At 42.3% G+C, this 20,339-nt stretch overlaps 1 protein-coding gene and 1 long non-coding RNA gene across 6 annotated transcripts in view; one reads left to right on the top strand and one right to left on the bottom strand.

Annotated features, from left to right (window-relative positions):
• LOC112540184 (uncharacterized) overlaps positions 1-8,925 on the bottom strand; it is a 41,050-nt gene extending 32,125 nt beyond the window's left edge. For all 4 annotated transcript variants that reach the window (XR_015795256.1, XR_015795257.1, XR_003084250.2 and 1 more), the window contains exons 1-2: positions 8,724-8,925; positions 2,968-3,039 (exon numbers count right to left, since the gene is read on the bottom strand). This is a non-coding gene — a long non-coding RNA (uncharacterized LOC112540184). The remainder of the gene's footprint in view (positions 1-2,967; positions 3,040-8,723) is intronic.
• Positions 8,926-9,012: 87 nt separating this feature from the next.
• On the top strand, positions 9,013-11,523 carry LRATD1 (LRAT domain containing 1). 2 transcript variants are annotated; one of them, XM_007424038.4, is made up of 2 exons: positions 9,013-9,079; positions 10,021-11,523. In XM_007424038.4, exon 2 carries the CDS (start codon positions 10,058-10,060, stop codon positions 10,919-10,921), a length of 864 nt encoding a protein of 287 aa, XP_007424100.2. In that variant the 5' UTR covers positions 9,013-9,079; positions 10,021-10,057; the 3' UTR covers positions 10,922-11,523. The 2 variants fall into 2 exon arrangements, with proteins under 2 accessions (XP_007424100.2, XP_007424101.1); XM_007424039.4 differs by having other exon boundaries at positions 9,043-9,261; positions 10,021-11,521.
• The last annotated feature ends 8,816 nt before the right edge of the window (positions 11,524-20,339 follow it).

Here is a 20,339-nt window from a genome sequence, read left to right as displayed (position 1 = left end):
ATTTAGATACCTTAAAAATGATTTAAGAATGAATCCTTGACTTCTGACACCTTTGGGAGTTTCCATGTATGCTGCTTGTTAGCAATCTGAACACCACAGCAATCAGAATCTTTTTTCCTCAGATGTGGACATGCACACAATCTCCAGTCTGTTATGGTGTGGACTGGATTGAGATTGGAGCATGAAGGCTGTGTGTGCTAGTGAGGGATTAGGTGTCCCACTATTCAAATATTTTACTGTAAAAAAGGACAATTTTGCAGGATATTCTCCACAAATTCTCCCTTATTATTATAATGGTCACTATCCTGCTCCCATATCCAGCGTCCAATCACACTGTGTCTCTTTGCATCTCTAACATTGTGGAACAGGCAAAATGGCCACCAAAGTTGATTCTGCTATTGTTTGATTTCTATGTTACTGCTACTAACAGGCTCGAGAAACTGCTGGAGAAATGTGGCAAAATGGTTCCTGTGCTTTCTTTGCCTACCCATAAAATAATAACATATGCACAGGCATTTGTGCATAGCTCTAACAGCTAAAGCACTCTCCCATTGTAAGGCTTCTCAAACACAGGAATCACAGTTCCATCTCCAAATGACGTCTCTCAGAATTGTTTGGAAGATGACGATGAGATCCATCCTCTAGAGATTATGTAAACATTCTCATAAACTCTCTGTGCTCAGCAGTGGCTAGTATGTCATATTCTTCTTTTTCCAAAGAGTTTTCCTAAGAGCTAAGAGATTCCAGAATGGTTTGTTCTCATCTGTACAGAGTGCTGGACAATTACTATTAGTTTTTAGCTTTTTTTTTTTTTTCATCCATCTTCCTCACCAGCCAGTTAGGCAGCCCATTTTTCCACTTGGGTTTGAAATTGTTCTTGTTTGGGCCAAAATGAAGAGAGAAAAGAGTTGTAGTTTCCTTCCTTCCTTCTGTGGCATATCTCTCTCAGGCAAACTCTGGATCTTGCTCGAAATCTAGCAGGTAGGTGTGTGGCTGGCTTTCCTAGCTGGCTTTGCCTTAATTGACCTTCATTAGTCAGGGCCAAGGCAAACTGGAGCTTCTGACAGATTCCAAAGAGCAGGGCAGCAGAGCCAAGATTGCTGACATTTCAAAATCAGTGTATGAGAACATTCAATTGTAGCGAGAACACACCCAAATAAACAAGTTTTGCTTGTAGGTGAGAAAGGTAAGGCAATAATTGTCTCAAAATAGACAAGAAAATGTTTAGCCTTGCTAAAAGGTTTCAAGAAACATGATTATTGGGCTATATGTGTGTGTACATGTGTGTGTGTGAACATATCTTAAGGAAATGGCAAGGTTTCACAAGCTTGATAATTCTAAAGCTAATTAAGGAGGGATTTGTTTAAAGTTGGCCTTGACCATTAAGTCCTTTTATATCATGGGATGTATCAACAGGCAATGCTGATCTTTGTCAATGTTCCCAGTCCCTACCATAGCAATACAGATTTGATGTTTGCATGCCTTCTGAGTGAAAGCTGAGGCCAAAATAAAACAAATTCTGTTTACCCACAGCAAACTTTGGACTTTTGCTCAAAGCAGAAATGCAGTCTGTCTATTATTATGGGAGGGACAAGAACCTGTCATGTGCATACAGGCTTTTGCTGGAAAAGAATGCGGACAGACTCTTAAGTAAACACTAGAAATAATTTTTGTCATGGCCTTTTTGGCTCTAATGTTTAGACTGTAGATTAGTTAAATCCGGTTTTATAGGAACTGTTTAGAGATATATAATCTGAAACAAATGCAGGGTGAAAAATTAATCAAATGAACAAATAGAGTACTTCTTCTTCCTGTTTAAAGAAACCTGGAGTGAAAGCTAACAAACTGATGACTCAACAAAAAATATGAAATTTCTTTTCTCTGTTATTTATCTGCTTTGTCCAACAGACATCTCTTTGCAATAACACTGAGAACAGGGCAATGCTGCTTATAGAATTTTATTGCTTTGTGGCAGGACTGCGGCAGGTTGCCTGTCCACGTCTGCTGAACCACCTTTTTTGCAGGTTTAAAATAGGAAGGAAGGAAAGAAGGAATCCACACATTACTATAACAAAAAACAGTGCTACCACATTAAAAATCAGGGGAAAACATCTTGCAGTTCTTCATGAAAACTCAGTTCACATATCCAACAAACTGTTTTGATGACTAAGGCATAACTGCTGCCTATGTTTGGAAGGACTTAAATTGAGAGCTTGTGGCCTCAGTTTCTGCATCCAGCATCCATCACAATGATCATGTTGGCTAGCGTTGCTGGGAGTTGTGCAATGTCTGGGATAACATACTGGTTAGTCTTCAGGAATTACAAGAAGCCATTGGATCCAGAATTATTATCCAGTACATTAAAATGTTGAGACTGGAATAGCTGGGGAGGGCAGGGAGAAAAGATCATTTCATGGTTGAGTAAACAAACAGGTTAAATGGCTGGTGTGGGTCTTCTGGGCTGTGTGGCCATGTTCTGGAAGTTTTGTTTCCTAACAGAGAGAACTGCTCCTGTCTGTGCTCCTGCCCTCTGAAGATGCCGGTCACAGATGCTGGCGAAACGTTAGGAAACAAAACTTCCAGAACACGGCCACACAGCCCGGAAGACCCACACCAGCCATTGTATGCCGGCCGTGAAAGCCTTCGACAATACAAACGGGTTAAAGTTATGGGGCTGGATCAAGAACTCATATTTTGCCAATGTAAGGCCCTCTGAATGTAGTTCCATTGACAACATTATGTCAAAAGAGGAGAGATGATACTGAATCTTCTCCTTTCCCTAGAGCCTCAGGCCCCCTTCTTTTGCAATTCTCCAGAACTCTGACCAGGAGACTAGAGGCAGAATAGACAACATTCACTTCCTCTCCTGGGAAGAGGTCAGAGGAAAACCTTCACAGGATAAAAAAGCCTGTGACCTTCTATCTGCAGAAAGATTCTTTCAGATCCTACCCATTGTGAATTACACACCTATAAGTAAAAAACAGCATCATTTCTTCCTGTATCTTCATTTTTATCTGGCCATCTCTGCAACTTTTCAACCTGAAATAGAGAAACAAGCAAGCAAGTTGGGGCATAGGTTAGTTTCCTTGCAGTTGTTCAGTTGTACTGCTACACAATCATTACTCTGATTATTAATCAATGTAGAATATGTGATCTGTATAAGTGAGATATGGGTTAATGATCAGGAAGATTAACCTTAACTCTAACCCTATCTTCTTGCTGGCTTAGTCTAGTCTTTGATGCTTCTCCTGAGGAGTAGTTGATGAGGTAGTTCATTGGAAAGAGATGCTACTAGATGGCAGTTAAGGCTGGGATGGGAAACAGTTGTTTCAGTATCCAATGATGGGGCAATGCTAATGACTCAGCACCAGCATATCTATCTCCAGGTTCCCATTGCTATTTTGCTTCATGGTAGTTGGACATAAATTTCTAATCATTTATTTTACAAACCATCAGAGTTTCCTCTTGGTGGACACTCACAATAAAGTAGAGGTCAACAGTGTGGTACCTGCAAGATCCATAATGGCACAGTACCACTAGATATTGCCAGCTGGCCTCCAAGATTCATTAGTGTTTCATTAAACTTACAAGATCTTGGTGTCACATGAGTTTCAAACTTTCATCTGCATTTTTAAAGTCCATTCATATGTTCAGCATATAAACACATATACATATAAACAAACTCAGCAGGTGACAGCATCTAGTCAACCTTGTCTGAGCTTAGAAGGTAATCAGTACTGATAGGATCTGGTTAGTACATGAATGGGAAGCCACCAGCGAACTTCAAAGCTTAGTAGCCAGACTGGGAAGTAGAAAAATATTGAAGAAACAAAGGCGGCAATTGCAACCTACTTCCATCTCATTGATAAAAAAACCTGTGTATCTGTGCTCATTAGTCCCCAGTCTGATTGGGGAAATAGTCATAGGAAACACTCTCTATTCAAGGCCTCAATATAAATATATCTGTATAGGTGCCCATGACATTGCATGAAACCAAGACAGTACTTGTTACCAGAAATTGTTGCTGACTATTCCCTTAAATGATGGGTGAGCATAATTCCTTACCATTTCAAAATCAATTGGATGGATAATCTACCTACTTGATTTTTAAGCAGGAAAATGCCAAAAACTTTCCAATTGTGCCAGTCATCACCTTTAAAGCCCTACATGGCTTGGGGCCAGGTTATCTGAAGGACCACCTTTCCCCAGTTACATCTACCTGGCCCACCAGAGCAGGGAGGCAGGGTATGTTGTGGGTCCTTTAGATGAGGGAGCTACATCTTGTGAGACCGAGAAAAAGGGCCTTCTCCATGGTGACTCCCTCCCTATGGAATATAATTCCCCCAGAGATAAGACTGGCCCCCACCTTGATACTTCTCTGGAAGGCCCTGAAAACATGGTTTTGTCAGCAGGTCTGGAGACCCCAGGCTGATACAGAGCCGATCAAATGATTAGTCTGAGTGTGTGTGTTGCTGCTGGGGGGCGGGGCGGGGCGGGGTTTATTGGTTTTGTATTATGGGTTTTAATTCTGTAAGCCGCCTGGAGTCACCAGTTGGGCAACCATATAAATTTGTTTAATAAATAATAAATAAATAAATAAACTTGCCTATATAGAAGCAACCCAACCCTGTTCCTATAGCTAGCTATAGGAAGATATATTGCAGCTATTCCATGTGAAGGAGAAAAAGTTCTGCATATACTAGGGGCATTTTAGGCTTATCTCAAGTTCTAATTAAAAATACTAGCTTTATGTTATAGTCTATGAAATCTAAGTATTTTTCTTCAAAAAGCTCATGCACCTTGAACATGTAAGACTACCCATGCACCAATTTATTTTTAAATATGTAAATCAAGAGGTGCTGTGGAAGCAGATTTGAATTAACTAAAACTGCAATGTGAGGTCCAATGTGTGTCTGCTCTGAAGTTGGCCCAGTTCAATTCAATGGCTGGGCAATAACATATAGGATTGTAGCCTTAGTATATGGAGAAGCCAGCACAGTCCTGATTCCAATGGATCTTCTGAATCCACGTGCTAAAAAGCTGGGTGTAAGCAGGTTAGTATAACAACATGTTAGGCAATGGACCATAAAAGGTTCCCCTTTCCCATTTTGGGGTTCCTATCAAAGCACAGCAAGCAGGCAACAACCCAGAGGAACAAATTGCTATTAACCATTCTTTCTTGGGTTACAAGTGTGTTATTTTTAATCAGCAATTCATGGGTGCTACATCTTGGAACTGCTGCTGCAGTTGGAAAGCCAAGTAAACATTTGTTTTGTGGATGGGAAGGGAAAGAGGTCACACCAAGCACAATGCAAGCCCAAAGGCTAATCTGACTACTAAGCAACTTATTTGTCCAGGAGCTGACAGGGGTGCACCTTGAACCACTCTGACATTGAAATGCAGTCTATTTATTTGGCAGGTCCTTGCATCGTCAGGCTGCTGAGAATGAACTGATGCTTGTGTTCTGAAGTTAATTAAAAGAGTAATCTAAATGAAGCAAGTTCCTGATGAGATGCCAGCTGTAGACAAAGGCATTCCTATCCACCGATACCGCAGGAGAAAGCAAGCAACATGCAAAACTAATTACAAAACGAGGCACTGTAGAAGCTCTGGTCCTGAAAGCACTGCAGTATGGAAGAACAACACTGGCTCGTTCTGTGGGTGAGTGATAGAGGCAGAGAAGAAGGCATTCTCTGCTGCTTGCATTGTGACGGAATGGTACTCCATTTGGGCTTTCCTTTGTGCTCATTTTGATTCATTCTGAGATATTCTCCATTTGTGCTCAAGCTACCATCCCTTTCACCATACAGCTGTCAACTAGTCATTAAATTGGGGCAGGGGGGGCTATCTGGGCTCTAAAATGAAGCAGTGTTTATGAGCGATAATGACTATTTATTTATTTATTTATTAAATCTATATGCTACCCATCTCCCCCAGAGATGTCAACTATGCCAACATTCTCCAACTTCTCCCTCCAGATGTGGACAGTGCCTACTGGCCAAATGACAAAGGGTTGTGTACCTCTAGATCATTTCTGTATGGGACAGAATAACCAGAGTTTCAATAAGTATCATCAAGAGGCAAGGCAGGAACACTTTAGGAAAGTCCTTGAATCCTTCAGGTGCTTGGGGCAGGGCATTTATCTGGCCTATCATCTTGGTGGAAGTTCGTACAGTGATCAGTCTAAAGTTTGTCACAGAGTACTCTGCAAGAGAATTGCACAGAACTCTTCTCTGCCTCATCTGACTTCTATATTAAAATTCACTTTTACATAATGAAAATGGAAAGTCAGCATGCTATAAACCAAAAACTACCCTCTGGCATGTTTATTTCCAAGACCCTTCCATAAAAATGAGGGTGGCTACAGCCAGTAGTTTGGCTAGAGGTATTCCCACTATCCTTGAAAAAAGGAAAGGGATAATAAGGAGCATATGGGGAGAAGACAATGGCAGGGAGCATTAGTGCCTTGTAACTGATTATGTCTCCCATTATGAATGGGCAGCATCCCCAACAATCATTTGTGAAAGGGCCCATATGGTGTTCTCAAAATCAAACCCTTGCCTTGGCTGTACTTACATACCTAGAACCAGATTCTCTCCCTGGTCAAGTGATTATCCTCCTGGGCAGCAGTAACATGTCTAAATTCTGAAAGTTATGGTCTCAATATACCTGGAGAACATCAGATTAAAAAATCCAAATTGGCAGAAGCAAAAAGATTTCCTTCATGATTGGAATAATTGTTTTTACTGCATCCAAAGTAGATCTGGTATATACTACATCTACATCATCATCATCAGGGTTTAGGCCTTCTTAAAGCATGTGCTCTACCACTCAACAGTGGACACTTGAAATACATTTCAAGGCAGGATTTGAGGCAAAGGTGGGCCTGGATGGTAATATATCCATAAAGGCCCATCCATTCATTTCAGTGGAGGAGATAATGTCATATGCATAGAAGAACATACTCCATAGCAGGCCCTTAGTTGAACTAAATGAGAAAGCCAGCAGTATGCATTTGGAGCCTGGTCTTAGAGAGAGAGGTTACTAAAAAAATTATCTGAGGAAAATTCACAATATTACATAGGAACTGATGCCAGTAATAACAGCAATTGGCTACACAATGAATGGTAAAAGTCCCAAGATCAACTCAGCTAAGTGTGTGTATTGGGGGGAGGGGGGATACAGAAAACTCCCCACATTTTGAAAGAAATAATGGGATTTACCAATACCAATACTTTAATGGCCAAGTATAAAACATACACAAGGAATTTATCTTCGGTGATAACAGCAAAATCAACGGTGCGTTTGGATAAGAGCAAAAAAAAGATCACATGGTATTCAGCAAGGCAACGGCACAAGGGAAAAAACTATTCTGATGTCTGGATGTTTTAACATAAGGAGCTCTATGGCGCCGTCCTGAAGGAAGAAGTTGGAACAGATTGTACCCAGGATGAGAAGAGTCTGCAGATATCCTCTCTGCCCTCCTTTTGACCCTCACAGTATATAGTTCTTCTACAGAAGGCAGATGGATTGCAATGATCCTTTCTGCAGACTTAACTATTCGTTGGAGTCTGAGTCTGTCCTGTTTGGTTGCATTGGATCTGTCCTGTTTAGCATTGGAGTTTGCCCCCTCATAAGTTATTTTCAATCCTCAACCATGCAGAGTTGCAAACATACGATTTAAGGTTGGCCATTATTTTATGTTCTTCATTTTGTCTGGTTATGGTCCATTTCCTATATTCTTTTAACCTACTTTATTCACTTGCCTTTGACACTTGATGTTTCTAGTTCTTAATGGATTTTTGTTTCCTATCCCCCCCTTTTCTTTTCCCTTCTCTTTTGCTGCCAACTATTTTTCAAATCTATTTAATTTGCACATTTTGCTCATTACTGCATGATGATAATGATTCCTATTATTATTAGCTTTAGAATGACTTCCTTGCTTTGCTCTGCTAAGTCGCTCCATATGCATTTTGGTCGAGCCATTTTAGCTGTATTTTATGACCGGTCTAAGGCTGAGTAATAACTGATTTTAACTTAATCCATATGGTGGGTATGCTCTACAAATTGAGTGGTAGAGCATTTAATCCGTAGAGTTGGAAGAAGACATTCAGGCCATTGAGTTCAATTCCCTGCTCAGTGCAAAAATCCAAATTAAAGCATCCCCTAAAAGCGTTTGCATGTATATCTACCCTGTGCTTGAAGACACCCAGTGAAAGGGAGCCCACCATTTCCAAGCAACTATTTTATACCCTGCTGACAACCATTTCTGCGGAATCCCCTCATTCTCAGGATAACTGGGAAGGCAACGCTGTTTGGTATCTCTGGCACCTGGGATTACAACTCCCCAACCCGATACAGTTGTATTTACTGCTTTTGTTCCGAGCAGTACATACCATAAAGCCTTCCCCTTCCTTTTACACCCACACATCCAAACCACATAAATATGTACTCATGTGAATGTAATGGGCACATTTTCGAGAAATGCACAAAGACTTCCTTCGTGATACTGAATTTTTTTTTTCCCCCTTTGCAACCCGTGTAGATCTGGTATACAGTTGGGGAATCTGTGTAATGTCGAAAAAAAAGCTCGACCTCTAAACCCAAACACGGTTTGAAAGCGCAGCAAAATCGTACGGGCAAATAATAATATCATCATCATCATCATCATCATCATCATCATCGAATTAAATGATACTGCTCCTGGCACGGTTATGGATTACCTGGTGGGATACTAGCTGGGAGTGGGGGCGGTTAGCTCCGGGCTTCCCTTCCCGCGGCGGCTGCTTGCCACAAGCGAAGCCGCCACCTCAAGCGCCGCCAGGGAAGCCGGGCACGCGAGGCAGAGGAGGGCGGCCGGGGCCTCGCCGCCGCAGGAAGAGAGCAGACGGCGGGCGTCTGGAATCCCACCCTTGGAGCTCTTGTGATTGACACCTCAGAGGATGGCTCGAGCTTTCCAAGCGCAGAGCCGAGCAGCCAATGAGCGCGACCAAGGGCGGGCTTTGGCATCAGGAGTATCTGCTACTTTAGACTCGCCGGCGCTGCTGAGGGGAGCCCAGAGCCGAGCGGGACTGTGCAGGTGAAGGGCGCGAGCGAGAGCCGGAGCGCGGGCACTCGGGGCCGGGGTCGCCAGCGCTTGGACGGCGGGTCCTGCTGAGGGGGACCTGGCTCCGCTCCTCGGCCTCAGCGGTAGCAGCCCCCATGGCGACCAGAGGACTTTAAAGGAGTTCGGGGGCTTGGTCGGGATCTGGGCGATTCCGGGTACGCAGATGTCGAATTGATCGCTCCCACCTTGCACCCGTCGTGTCTAGTCGTCAGTTTCTGGGAAGGCCGCCAGCGGGACGGGTTTCGCTTGCCGCGGCTCGGGATTATTTCTTCGGGCAAGGAGTTAAAGAAAGGGCAGAGCGACGACTGATCTGGGCGTACAGGCGTGCGTGATAAGCCGAGGAGCGGCGGCTTGGAAGCTCCCTCACTTCTCCGCGAGAAGTGGCTCCTGCTGCTTTGGAGAAGGAAAGGGAGAAGCGGGGAATGACAACCGGAGACAAAGCGAAGGGCGGGAGGAACCTCTCGCCGGGACACCTCAACGCCCGAGCCCGGATGTTGCTTTTATTCTTTGGGGGGGAAGAGCCTTTGGGTGCTGTCCCAAACAGCGACCTCGCCGCCGCTCTTTCTCCCTTTGTGCACCGCTAGCTCTCCTAGGAGAGTGGGCAGCAGACCGGGTGTCTGGCAAACAGTGCAGCCCAGGGGCTATTGCAACATCTGGCTACCAGGGACCAGCCCCTGCCCGTTCTAAGGGTAGGGTCAGGCGAATGGGTGGGCGTGTTAGGGAAAAAGCAAGAAGGATCGGCCGGCGACAGTTTAATCTTCCTTGGCCAAGATGAGGCGCTGAGAACCCGCAACATCTGATCCCTCTAAGCGTGCGCCCCATTTCGTGCCGTGTGCGTGTTTATTGTTATACCCCCCTTCCGCGCCCTCATGGCGTTAATCTCCCACTCTTCTCTTCTGTTTGCTGTCCCTCAGATCCGGCGATTCCTGCTCTCGCCGCGCCCTGTCATTGATGGGAAATCAACTGGATCGCATCACTCACCTGAATTACAGCGAGCTGCCGACCGGGGACCCCTCGGGGATCGAGAAAGACGAGCTGCGCGTTGGAGTGGCTTACTTCTTCTCGGACGAGGAGGAGGACCTGGACGAACGAGGGCAGTCGGACAAGTACAGCGTGAAGGGCTCTAGCAGCCCTGCCCAAGAGTCGCCCACCCGCCACCACCACACGCCGCAGCTGGTGTTAAGCGAGACCCAGTTCTCCGCCTTCTGCGGCCAGGAATGCATCTTCTCCAAGGTGAGCGGAGACTCCCAGACTGGGGATTTGAGCGTCTATCCGGCGTCGGCCCTGCCTGCCCTGTGCAAGCCGGGAGACCTGCTGGAGCTGCTCTACCTGGGGCCGTCCGATCACCCTCCTCCGCCCCCACAGTGGGCAGTCTATGTGGGCAACGCTCAGATCATCCACTTGCACCAGGGCCAGATTCGCCAGGACAGCTTGTACGAGGCGGCCGCTGGCAACGTGGGCCGGGTGGTGAGTAGCTGGTACCGCTTCCGCCCCCTCGTGGCCGAGCTGGTAGTGCAGAACGCCTGCAGCCACCTGGGCTTAAAGAGCCACGAGATCTGCTGGACGAACTCGGAGAGCTTTGCCGCTTGGTGCCGCTTCGGCAAGCGGGAGTTCAAAGCGGGCGGCGAGCTCCAGCCAGCGTCGGGCTCTCAGCCTCAGCAGCAATACTATCTCAAGATCCACCTGGCAGACAACACGGGGCACACGGTGAGGTTCCAAAGCTTGGAGGACCTAATCAGGGAGAAGCGCAGGATCGATGCCAGCGGTAAACTGAGGGTGATCCAAGAGCTGGCGATCGTGGATGGCAAAGAATAAAAAGCGGAGCTGGCGCGGGCGGGGAGAAGGGAGGCCAGCCATGGCCCCAGCGGCGCGCACCACTCGCCCTCCCCGCAGACTTGCTCCCCCACGTGGTTGCTCGGCTTCTGTCTCCTTTTCTCCTTCGTTCTTTCCCATTGAGGGAAAACCATGGCAACATTCCAAACGAAACCAGCGGCTGCCCTTCCCTTTGCATTGGCCAGAGATTGGTTCGCCTCCCACGAACCGGGATAGTCGTCACAATGAGTCCGGCGACAAAGAGGGCGGGGTGGAGGGGGGTGGGGCCAGCGACGCGATGAGCAAAGTCTGTGGACAAAGTGGCTCTGGGCTTTCCGTGTTGATCATACTTCCCATCGTGCTTAAATAAAAACGTTTTAAAAAATACCCCCCCCTTTTTTTTTTTTCAAACGCTCCTGGCTTTAATTCCTAAGGAGGGTGGCTGATTTTTTTTATTGTTGTTGTTAAGGGACTGAGATTAGTTCTTGGGGATTCTACCTGATCTGAGCGTGCAGGTACGTTTAGTGGGGGTTTTATGCATAGCAGGGAGAGAAGGAGTCAACCTGGTGCTCTCCTGGTATTTTGGCTGCAGTTGCCCTTGGGCTTGCTCTTTTGAAGTCTACGATAGCCAGAAGGCAACTGCAGCCAAAATATCAGGAGAGCACCAGGTTGCCCCCCTCCTGGTATGAAGTCTACGAAATCCACCTTTTTACAGTATGGCAGTTTTATATGACAATAAATCTTGTCACAGAATTACTCACCAGGGTTTCTAAATCTCTTTACTGAAAGGCCCTTTTGTCAGCTTCTAGAGTGTTACAAATATGCACAGAATTGTGAGAAAAAATGGCCATCCGATGCAAACTTACCTGGGTTTATTTTCTCAGTAAGCATGCATAGGACTTCACAATTCAGTTTTAGTCCTGTGCCTACAGGTGACTTTTTACATAGCTGTTGCCACCAGGACGGTTACAATTTCAATCTTTCTGGATGGCATCAGGTTGGGGAAGGCTGTGTTTAGGCCACTGCATAAACAGATTCCTTTAAATTGAGCAGTATTGGTGACTATGTAGCATTTCCTCAGTGACCTTGACTGATCTTGAAAAAGCTAAGCAGAATGTGGTGGGTTAGTATTTGGATGGGAGACCATCAGGAGATCTTGGGCTAGACAGAATTTTTTTTTTAAATCTGGAAGAGAATTGCCAAAAAAAACCCTATATGGATGTGTCCCTTCAGTCACCAGGAGTGAGCTATACTCAAGAGATTTTTTTACCTTTATTACATAGTTATAATTTCTTTTAAAAGGTAACAGTTCCCTTCCCTGCCTTCAACAATTAATACATTCTCCTGATTGGAGTGGAGATTTTAATTTATGTTGAAGCCTTGTGGTGTTATTTATTTCAGCTGCAGGAACATTGAAGCCTACAGCAAACTGCAGTGACGCCAAAATGACAACACACAGGTGGTGATATCAGCGTATAAATGCTGTGATTATTGAACTTGTATCCTGTACAATAGTTGGAATACTTACAGGTATGAAAGTCACAGCATTTCCATAATGATATCATCACCCGTTCCAGCATTTGGCGTGGCTAAAGTTGGGAAGTTAGGGGATAGAATTTCATTAAGCCTATCCTATCTATCGACTAAGGGTTTCAGCAATGCAGATTAAAAAGACCCTAAAACTGCAATTCCATACGTGTCTATTCAGAATGGTCCCTCCATTAAGGTAACTGGGGCTTGCTGCTAGTTGAGATTTTTAGCCTAGATGTAAATAATCTTAACACTTTATACATGTCTGATAGAAGCAAGATATTGCATATTGACTATTCAGGTCAAATGAAGACTAGCCTTCCCAGACCTTGTGACTGCTACTTTTAGAATTGCCACTTACCTCTTAAGTCCTACTGGATGTAAATTCTAAGTGTTTTAGTTAGGGCACCAAATTGGGGAAGGCAGACTTTGACTGAGTGTTTTAGACTATTGTGTGCTTTGTAATGCAGAACAGGCCTTAAAAAGTTGTTCAGTTAAATGCATTGGAAGGGGGGGGGAAGATATTCAAGCTCATTTTATGGATTATTTTTTTAATGATGCAGCCAGGATTTTAACTTGCATTTCACTTGATAAAGTTCTTAGTGGTTTCTCAAATGTTTCCTTCCCCTTGGAAAGCAGCCGTGTTTCAGTGGTCTAAAAAAAAATCCCATATGCATTCTTTGGGACTATTATTTCTGAATAAAGTTGTATAGGATTGTGCTACCTGCTTATTTCTCCAGTTGTATGGGGTGGTTGAGGAGAACAGAGAGCCAAGGACTTAATTGTTCCTATAGCCCACACCTTTCAAGTAACCAATAATAACAAAAGCAACAAGAACATAACCACAATAATATAGCCGTGGTTTGGAACTTTATGTTTCCATGTATAGGTTTACTGTGTCCCTTTGCTTAGAAATAAGTCCTTCCATCTCCAGTGAAGCCTCTTTTCAGGTAAGCAGACCCAGGATTGCGGCTGTACTCTAAAATGCTATGCATTTCTAGTCAGATGCAATATCGTCCAGTACAGGGAGATTTATCTCCAGGTAAATAGGTAAAAATTGCATCCTTAGATAGAACTAAACCAAATAGTTGTGGTTTGGGGGACTGACTACACAGTAATACAGGAATCAGATTGAGTGAACTACAATTATGTTTTCATATATGTTTCTCTGGAATAATACTTGAACTCTTCTGTGCAATTACTCCAGCATAATCCCTTGCCTTCCGTAGGCCTACTTTGCTTAAGTGATTTATGGATCATTTCAGCTTTGGACTCCTACATATTACACAGCTATTGTATCCCGCTCTGTTCTCTGCCTGCCCAGAAATATTCTTCAGGAAAACAAAGGTGAGTATAGATTCCAGACAATAAGCTGTTCATTACTGATAATTCTTCTTTGACAAAGCCACAAAGAGATTGTTGTTGAGTTTGCTTGAAATTCAGATTGAAATTCAAACTGATGACAAACCCAGTTTGGTTGATTTGTGTGTGTGTGTATGCATTAAGTACAGAAAATGAATCCTGAAAAAGCAAAGGCTTTCTAGTGTTTCATATATTTCAAATCCTTATTCTATTGTCCTCAGTGTTAATAGTAAAGAGTGGTTAAGTAAAGAAAATCAGGGACATCTTCCATAATAAAATATTCTGAGCTGAGTACGTTCTAATTATATTAACATGGTGGGTTTTTTTCAACTGATCAATTTCTTGCACATATTCCTACTCTGAAAGCTCATTAAGCAATAGCATACAGAATTATGCATTCCTCTGCCCCTCGCAATGCAATCTTCATGGGCCTTCTTTTATATTAACAAGTATTTATTGCCACAATATATTATTGGGCATGGAATAGCTGACTGATAGTTGGATAGTGAGTATGGCAAAAGTATATCAAATCTGAGGCTCTGGCAGGAAAGAAAACTGACCTCCAATGTTGGTTGGTTCATTAGTTTCATATTTTCTGATGTGTAGAAATTCATTAAAAAAATAAGAGGGGCTTTTACATCCTTTAAATTTAATAACCTGTGAATATTCAATTGGAAAGAATCCCACTGAGAATATAGTGAGATATATGCATGCTATTCATTGCTTGGTGATAGCTACATCAGTTGGTCTGCATGGTTTATCATCTGTTCGTATAATCACCAATGTGATGCTTATTAGTTATGTGTGAACAGAAACACAGTAGCTGTAGCCACACGTGCATCTGCATTGCTTTGTGCAAAGTGTTTTGGCACAATCACACTATTTGTGCTGTGATCCATATGATGACCACTGATACATCCAATATTCACTGAATGCCATCATCTTCAACATGATTTGGGCTTCACTCCTTAGTACGGGTGTAATATGTAATATTCCATTGGAATAACACCTCTTTCTCCCATTTGAATGATGTCATCTCAGTGATGTCAGCAGGAGATGTGCCTTCACCAGAGCTCTCATGTAGGAGAATAACCCTTGAACAAGACTTGTCCCTTTCTCAAATACATAACTGTCAGCTAGGCGAATTAGCTTCCTAAGAAGAAAGGTTAGAATAGCTTCCAGTCCTGCCTGTTTAGCAAATACTTTGTCATTCCATGGGGTCCTTGGGGTTCTCTGAGCTTGGTTGTTTTCTTGCAAATGTTTCATTACCCGGCTAGGTCACATCTAACATTTTCAGTGTCATTCCCTTTGATCCTGCTCCACACCGATTCCCACGATTTGCTCATTCTAAAGATAAAGCAAATCCATCCTGCACTGTTTTAGGTGGTCTTGAAATAGGGAGCATGGTTGCTACAAGGATTTGAGTGGCTGTAGCTTTGTGGTAGTTTGCACTTCACATCAACAATGATTAGACATATCTATTTGTTACGCATTTTCTGCAAAAGCATGCCAATTTCTTGAAATGTTTCGATTGTGGGTTGCTTTTTTTAATAGAAAGTGGTGGGTGTTAAACTTCATAGCTCGATCAACTCTACAGGACTTCATGTTCACTCCTAAGATTTATTGCAATAGAATTTTAAAGAGATCATTGGAAAGAATTTTTGTGTAATCATACTTAGAATCTAAGGTCCGAATTGTATTCCATTTCAGCTACTGATTTCAAATACACCATCTTAGGGATACCAGTGGATCAGTGTCCATGCTATTTTAGATTTGCACTTGAGTGAGTGCTACAGACTTCTCACTTGAGTGAGCATTATAGACTTTACACATGTGAAGAAGGAACTATTTTACAGAACAATCAGTATTTAAGCATGTTTCAGTCTGTTTCTCAGGGCCACATACTTTGCCAGGTAGAGATGTTCATTTCTGGAAACTGTCTTGAAAGTCACTCCCATAGTCAAAATCCCAGTGTGCAAACAAGTTATTCTTACACTGAGATAATCATGGGAATAACTAGTTCATTTTGAATTTTCGGTTTACCCCATCTTAGTTATAGGGCTGACTGGTAGAAGGGCTTTCACAATTGAAAATAGCAGCGTGCATTCTTGCACATAATTTAGTCCCATTCAGAAAGAAAAATGCTGCAAATGAGCAATTTAGACAAACCATTCTCCTCAAGCTCAGCTTTCAACATATAAATGGCAATACACTTGGCTGAAATTTTGAAATTGCACTCTGATCCACAATCCAGCTAAAAAATATTAGTTGATCTGGTTCCATTGGTTTTTATTAAGTTGGTATTGGTTTCAGTAGCACTGAATCATCTTAAATCCAGGCAGTCTGGTTTAAGTGGGTTCTGCAGCAGACTTACATATGCTTAGAAATTAAGCATATACTTGAATTCTCAAAGCTGTTCAGGGCAAGCTTATCTTTGTACTGGAACTAATAAAACGATTGAAAGATGACAACCCCTTTTATAATAACTAACCTAATTCCATCGCAACTGCTCAATTTGGACTCCATCAGGATAAACACAGTCTTTTGGCTATCTATGATGGCAATTTATCAAGAGCTCAGTAAGGAACTATTGATTATAATAATTAACCATTAACTGGATGCCATAGTACATTCCTTCAGTTTGGTGGATTGCATATTGTATAGACTTGATTTAACCTGCTATATCTTGATCAGGGATGGAGACCAAATGTGTTCATTCTGACTTGCACAAACTGTACCTTTTGAATCTGAACAAAGTCCTCCCCTTCTAGAATGTGCAATCTAGCTGGCAACATACCCATTTTTGCTCAAAAACAATAAAAAGAAGAGTGCCCTAAAAGGACAGGGATAGGCCACCAGGTGTCTTGCAGGTGATTTGGACCAACCCCCAGAGCTCTCAGCCTTTATAGCCAATGGCAAGAGATTGTGGGAGTTGAAGTATAAATCATCTGGAGGACACAGGTTGTCTATGCTTGCCTATGGGGGGTGGTTGAACAAAAATGCTTTCTGTAAGTAGACATTTCTTGGAGAAAGTATGTACATCTGGGAAAGTGCATAAGAAATATGTATATTAGGAGAAATGCACATGAAATGGTACAAGGTACACTAATGTTCATGCTGTCTTTGTTTTTATTTGGTCCAGTTAGAACAGACTGAAATGAGTTTATCACCAGGAAAATAAGACTGAGAGTGAAATAAGTTTGTTCATGCCTAATGATGATTTTTCATCCCTCTCTTTTAATGTTCCATTCATATGTGAGTGTATCTGAGAAACAGAACCTAGACATGACACAGTGTTGTACCTATCTCTGCAACCCTTCCTTTCCATTATGCAATGTCTTGCTGCCACTTAATTCTATGGGAAAAAGAAAAGCATGGCTTCAGAGGAGGGCTGCAGTGGGTATAAATGTCATCCAGCCCCCCAGTCCTGCAAACCTGTGATCAGCAACAGGATGCACATAAGGGAGGGCAGTGTATATCTTCCAAAGATTTCATCGGAAAAAATCCTCTGCTGCATCTCCAATGTAGGCAGTTAAGGTGCTGTTTTCTTTACAAACTACTGATTCTCTATTTCACTCTGATTATTTATACAAGGTAGTGGATTACTCAGGAGAGGAAGAAATTAATAAATCATTATCCTGATCCAGCCAAGTGCAGCGAAGCACATTAAATTCTGGTGATTTCACCAGCAGAGTTACATATGTGTTTAAATGTCTCCCCCTGAGAGCAGTCAGTTTTTAATCTGAAATCCTTTGCTCTGAGTCCTGGGGAATAGCACCCCATTTCCACCAAAAAGACTAGCTCTGTATGTTCATACATAAGATTGTAAAGGAAGCTATACACTTCTGGCTGAGTCATGCCTTAGGATTTTTAGTTAATTATATTTTCTTGATTTTCTACTTTAAGAACTTTTTAAAAAGCTATTAATTTCTCCATGTAATAACAATTGATTTCTTATTATGGTAGTTCATCTCCCCTTGATTTTCCTGTTCTAAGTATTGTTACAATATCTTTGGAGACCTTTCCAAGCCTTGCTCAATCATAGTTGTTGATTTTTTAAAAAAATCATTTCAGTTAATTTTAAGGCAAGCAGCATTAATATGATCTTTTTCCCAATCATGTCCAAAGAGTGTTTCTAAATTTAGCCAGTCCAACAGTTATTAAACCAGTTTTTCTTTTTCATTCCTTTCATTTCCTGTTAGGATGTCTGTCAAGTTGGGTCTGAAAATAAACATCTATGATGATAAGAGGAAAAACTCTAGTCTGTGACTTCATGGGAATCAGTAACATTACAGCAGACTTATAAAATAATAATGGGTGGACGGAATTGGGCAGTGCTTCAAAAAATAATTCTGAAAAGTTGCTCTGGAGCACACAGAACAGTGGACACCTGACTGTGACTTTTTAAAGCGTCTGTGTCTTTTGCCCTCAGCAGCTGCCATTCAGCCTGAGGAAAAGAGGCATTCTACAATTTTGCTGATTTTTTTTCTTGTGTTCATTTTTCTTTTGCTGATGCTGCTTGAAGGCTAACATGCTGTCATTGGCATAATCAGCTGTTCACCAGGATACTTTAGCATCTAGCAGCTGCAGTCCAGAGTTGTGTTAAATCATCATGGGGGTTGTATGACTGGACATTAGCACGTTGTGTGCATCAGCTGCCCCAGCCTGTGGACCTTAGTTTATTATTATGGGCATTGTGTGAAACCAGCAGTTATGATCTGTTCAACAAATCACATGTTAAACCATTCATGGCTTGGCAAAAAATCTGTACTTGGTACTTCTTTTTAAATACCTGGATGTAATGAATGTACAAGTTCATAAAGTTCAATATTATGGTGAAGCCCACCATATTTTGGATCGTTGGGATTTTTTACAGCTAAATGCAAATTGTAATATTTGTCTCTTTTTCTTTATTAATTCTGGAGTTACTGTAGTGAGATACTATGGTGATCTATGGTATTAAAAGAATGTGTGGAGGGCTAACACTATAGTATTTAAAGCTGTGGTCCAATGGGTTCTCAAAATTCCCCACACAATTTGTGCAAGCAAAATGTAGGGAGGAGAGTTATTTTTCCTGTATTTCTGCAAAAGGAGAACTTGTCTAACCATTTCTGACGAGTAATGAGAAATTAACTGGTGCACTACTGCCATATTAGCAGTACAAATGCTATTTTGTATGTCTTACAATGCCAAATTGACTTAACAGAATTGAAATAGAAAGAGTATTGACGCTTTTGAAATTTGGTGTTGGGGAAGATTCCTGAGAATACCATGGACAGCCATGATTTCTGGATTTGCTGAAGGAAAAGGGTTGAATATGGAAAGAAGTGAATTATGTGATGTAACCTTGATGGGGGAGGAGTGACAATAAGTATGTTTGTAACTGCTGTAAGGAAGATTGGAAGTCACTTCTTTAAATATTTGAAATATTTTTTCTTATCTACTGCACTTTTTCCTTATGTTTTCTCTTTTTCTTAATTTTGTTTTCTATATTTTTTCCATATTTATCTTTTATCTGTTTAAAAAATTCTAATAAAAATCATACTTAAAAGAGAATACCATGGACAGCCAAGAAAACAAACCAATGGATCATTGGACAAATCAACCCAGAGTTCTCACTTGAGACACAAGTGAACAGGTTCAAATTGTCATTCTTTGGCCCATTATGCATAGACCCAGCTCTCTGGAGAAGTCTATAATCTTGGGAAAGGTGGAAGGAAAGAGAAGAAGAGGATGACCAGCAGCAAGGTGGATGGACTTAATTACAGTGACAATGGATGCAACGTTGGAAGCCCTGAAAGACCAGGTTGGGAACAGATCCACCTGGAGAAAATCTATCTATGTGGTTGCTAAGAGTTGACACTGACTTGATGGCACATAATTCATCAACAATGCCAAAAGTCAAGGGCATTCTGAAACATTATTAGGGTTGGGTAGGAATGTGATAACAGGCACCCCCCCCCCAAAAAGTGGAGAATATTCAAAAGACAAACCTGCAAAGTGAGCTTAGAAACTCAGAAAAACGTTTGTATGAAATTTCAGTTCAATTCTAAGAATCTTAAAAGGGATATAGTAGGTATGTGGAGGACTGATGCAATATTTTAGAAGTGTTATTTTCTTGTCCTCCAGTTGGCCTCCAAATAAAATGGGATCACTTTCTCCTTTTTCTCATCTTTAATGTATATGGAATTTCTCTGAGAATGAAGATGACATCAGATGTGCAGTCAGCTAGCAATTTCAAGCCCAAAAACTAAAAAGAAAAGAACCTTCACTGCTCTTTTTACTCCCATGGTTTGGAAAGATGACATGCAGGGGGAAATGAGGCCTTTTCAATTAATCATTTTATTTCTCAAGGAAGATGTACACGTGCCACTCTCCTTGCATCCCTTTGTGTAAGGGATGGTAAAGCCTCTGCTGATGAAAGGGCTTCTGTTAGGAGAATGGAAATGCCTTTTCCTTGCAGCTCTCTGGGTACTTTCTGCAGATTGGGGAATCTCGGGAGCGAGATATATTTTGTATTTGGGTACAT

This window comes from Python bivittatus, unplaced genomic scaffold (genome assembly GCF_059951505.1).
Source record: "Python bivittatus isolate LINGU-HERP-01145 unplaced genomic scaffold, Pbiv_v1 ctg000020_np1212, whole genome shotgun sequence".
Classification (NCBI taxonomy): Eukaryota; Metazoa; Chordata; class Lepidosauria; order Squamata; family Pythonidae; genus Python; species Python bivittatus.
Note: the sequence above shows the minus strand (reverse complement) of the source record. Positions and strands in the feature narration are given on the sequence as shown.

Excerpts from the sequence above, each read along its gene's own strand:
- LRATD1 (XM_007424038.4), top strand. The coding sequence starts at position 10,058 with ATGGGAAATCAACTGGATCGCATCACTCACCTGAATTACAGCGAGCTG.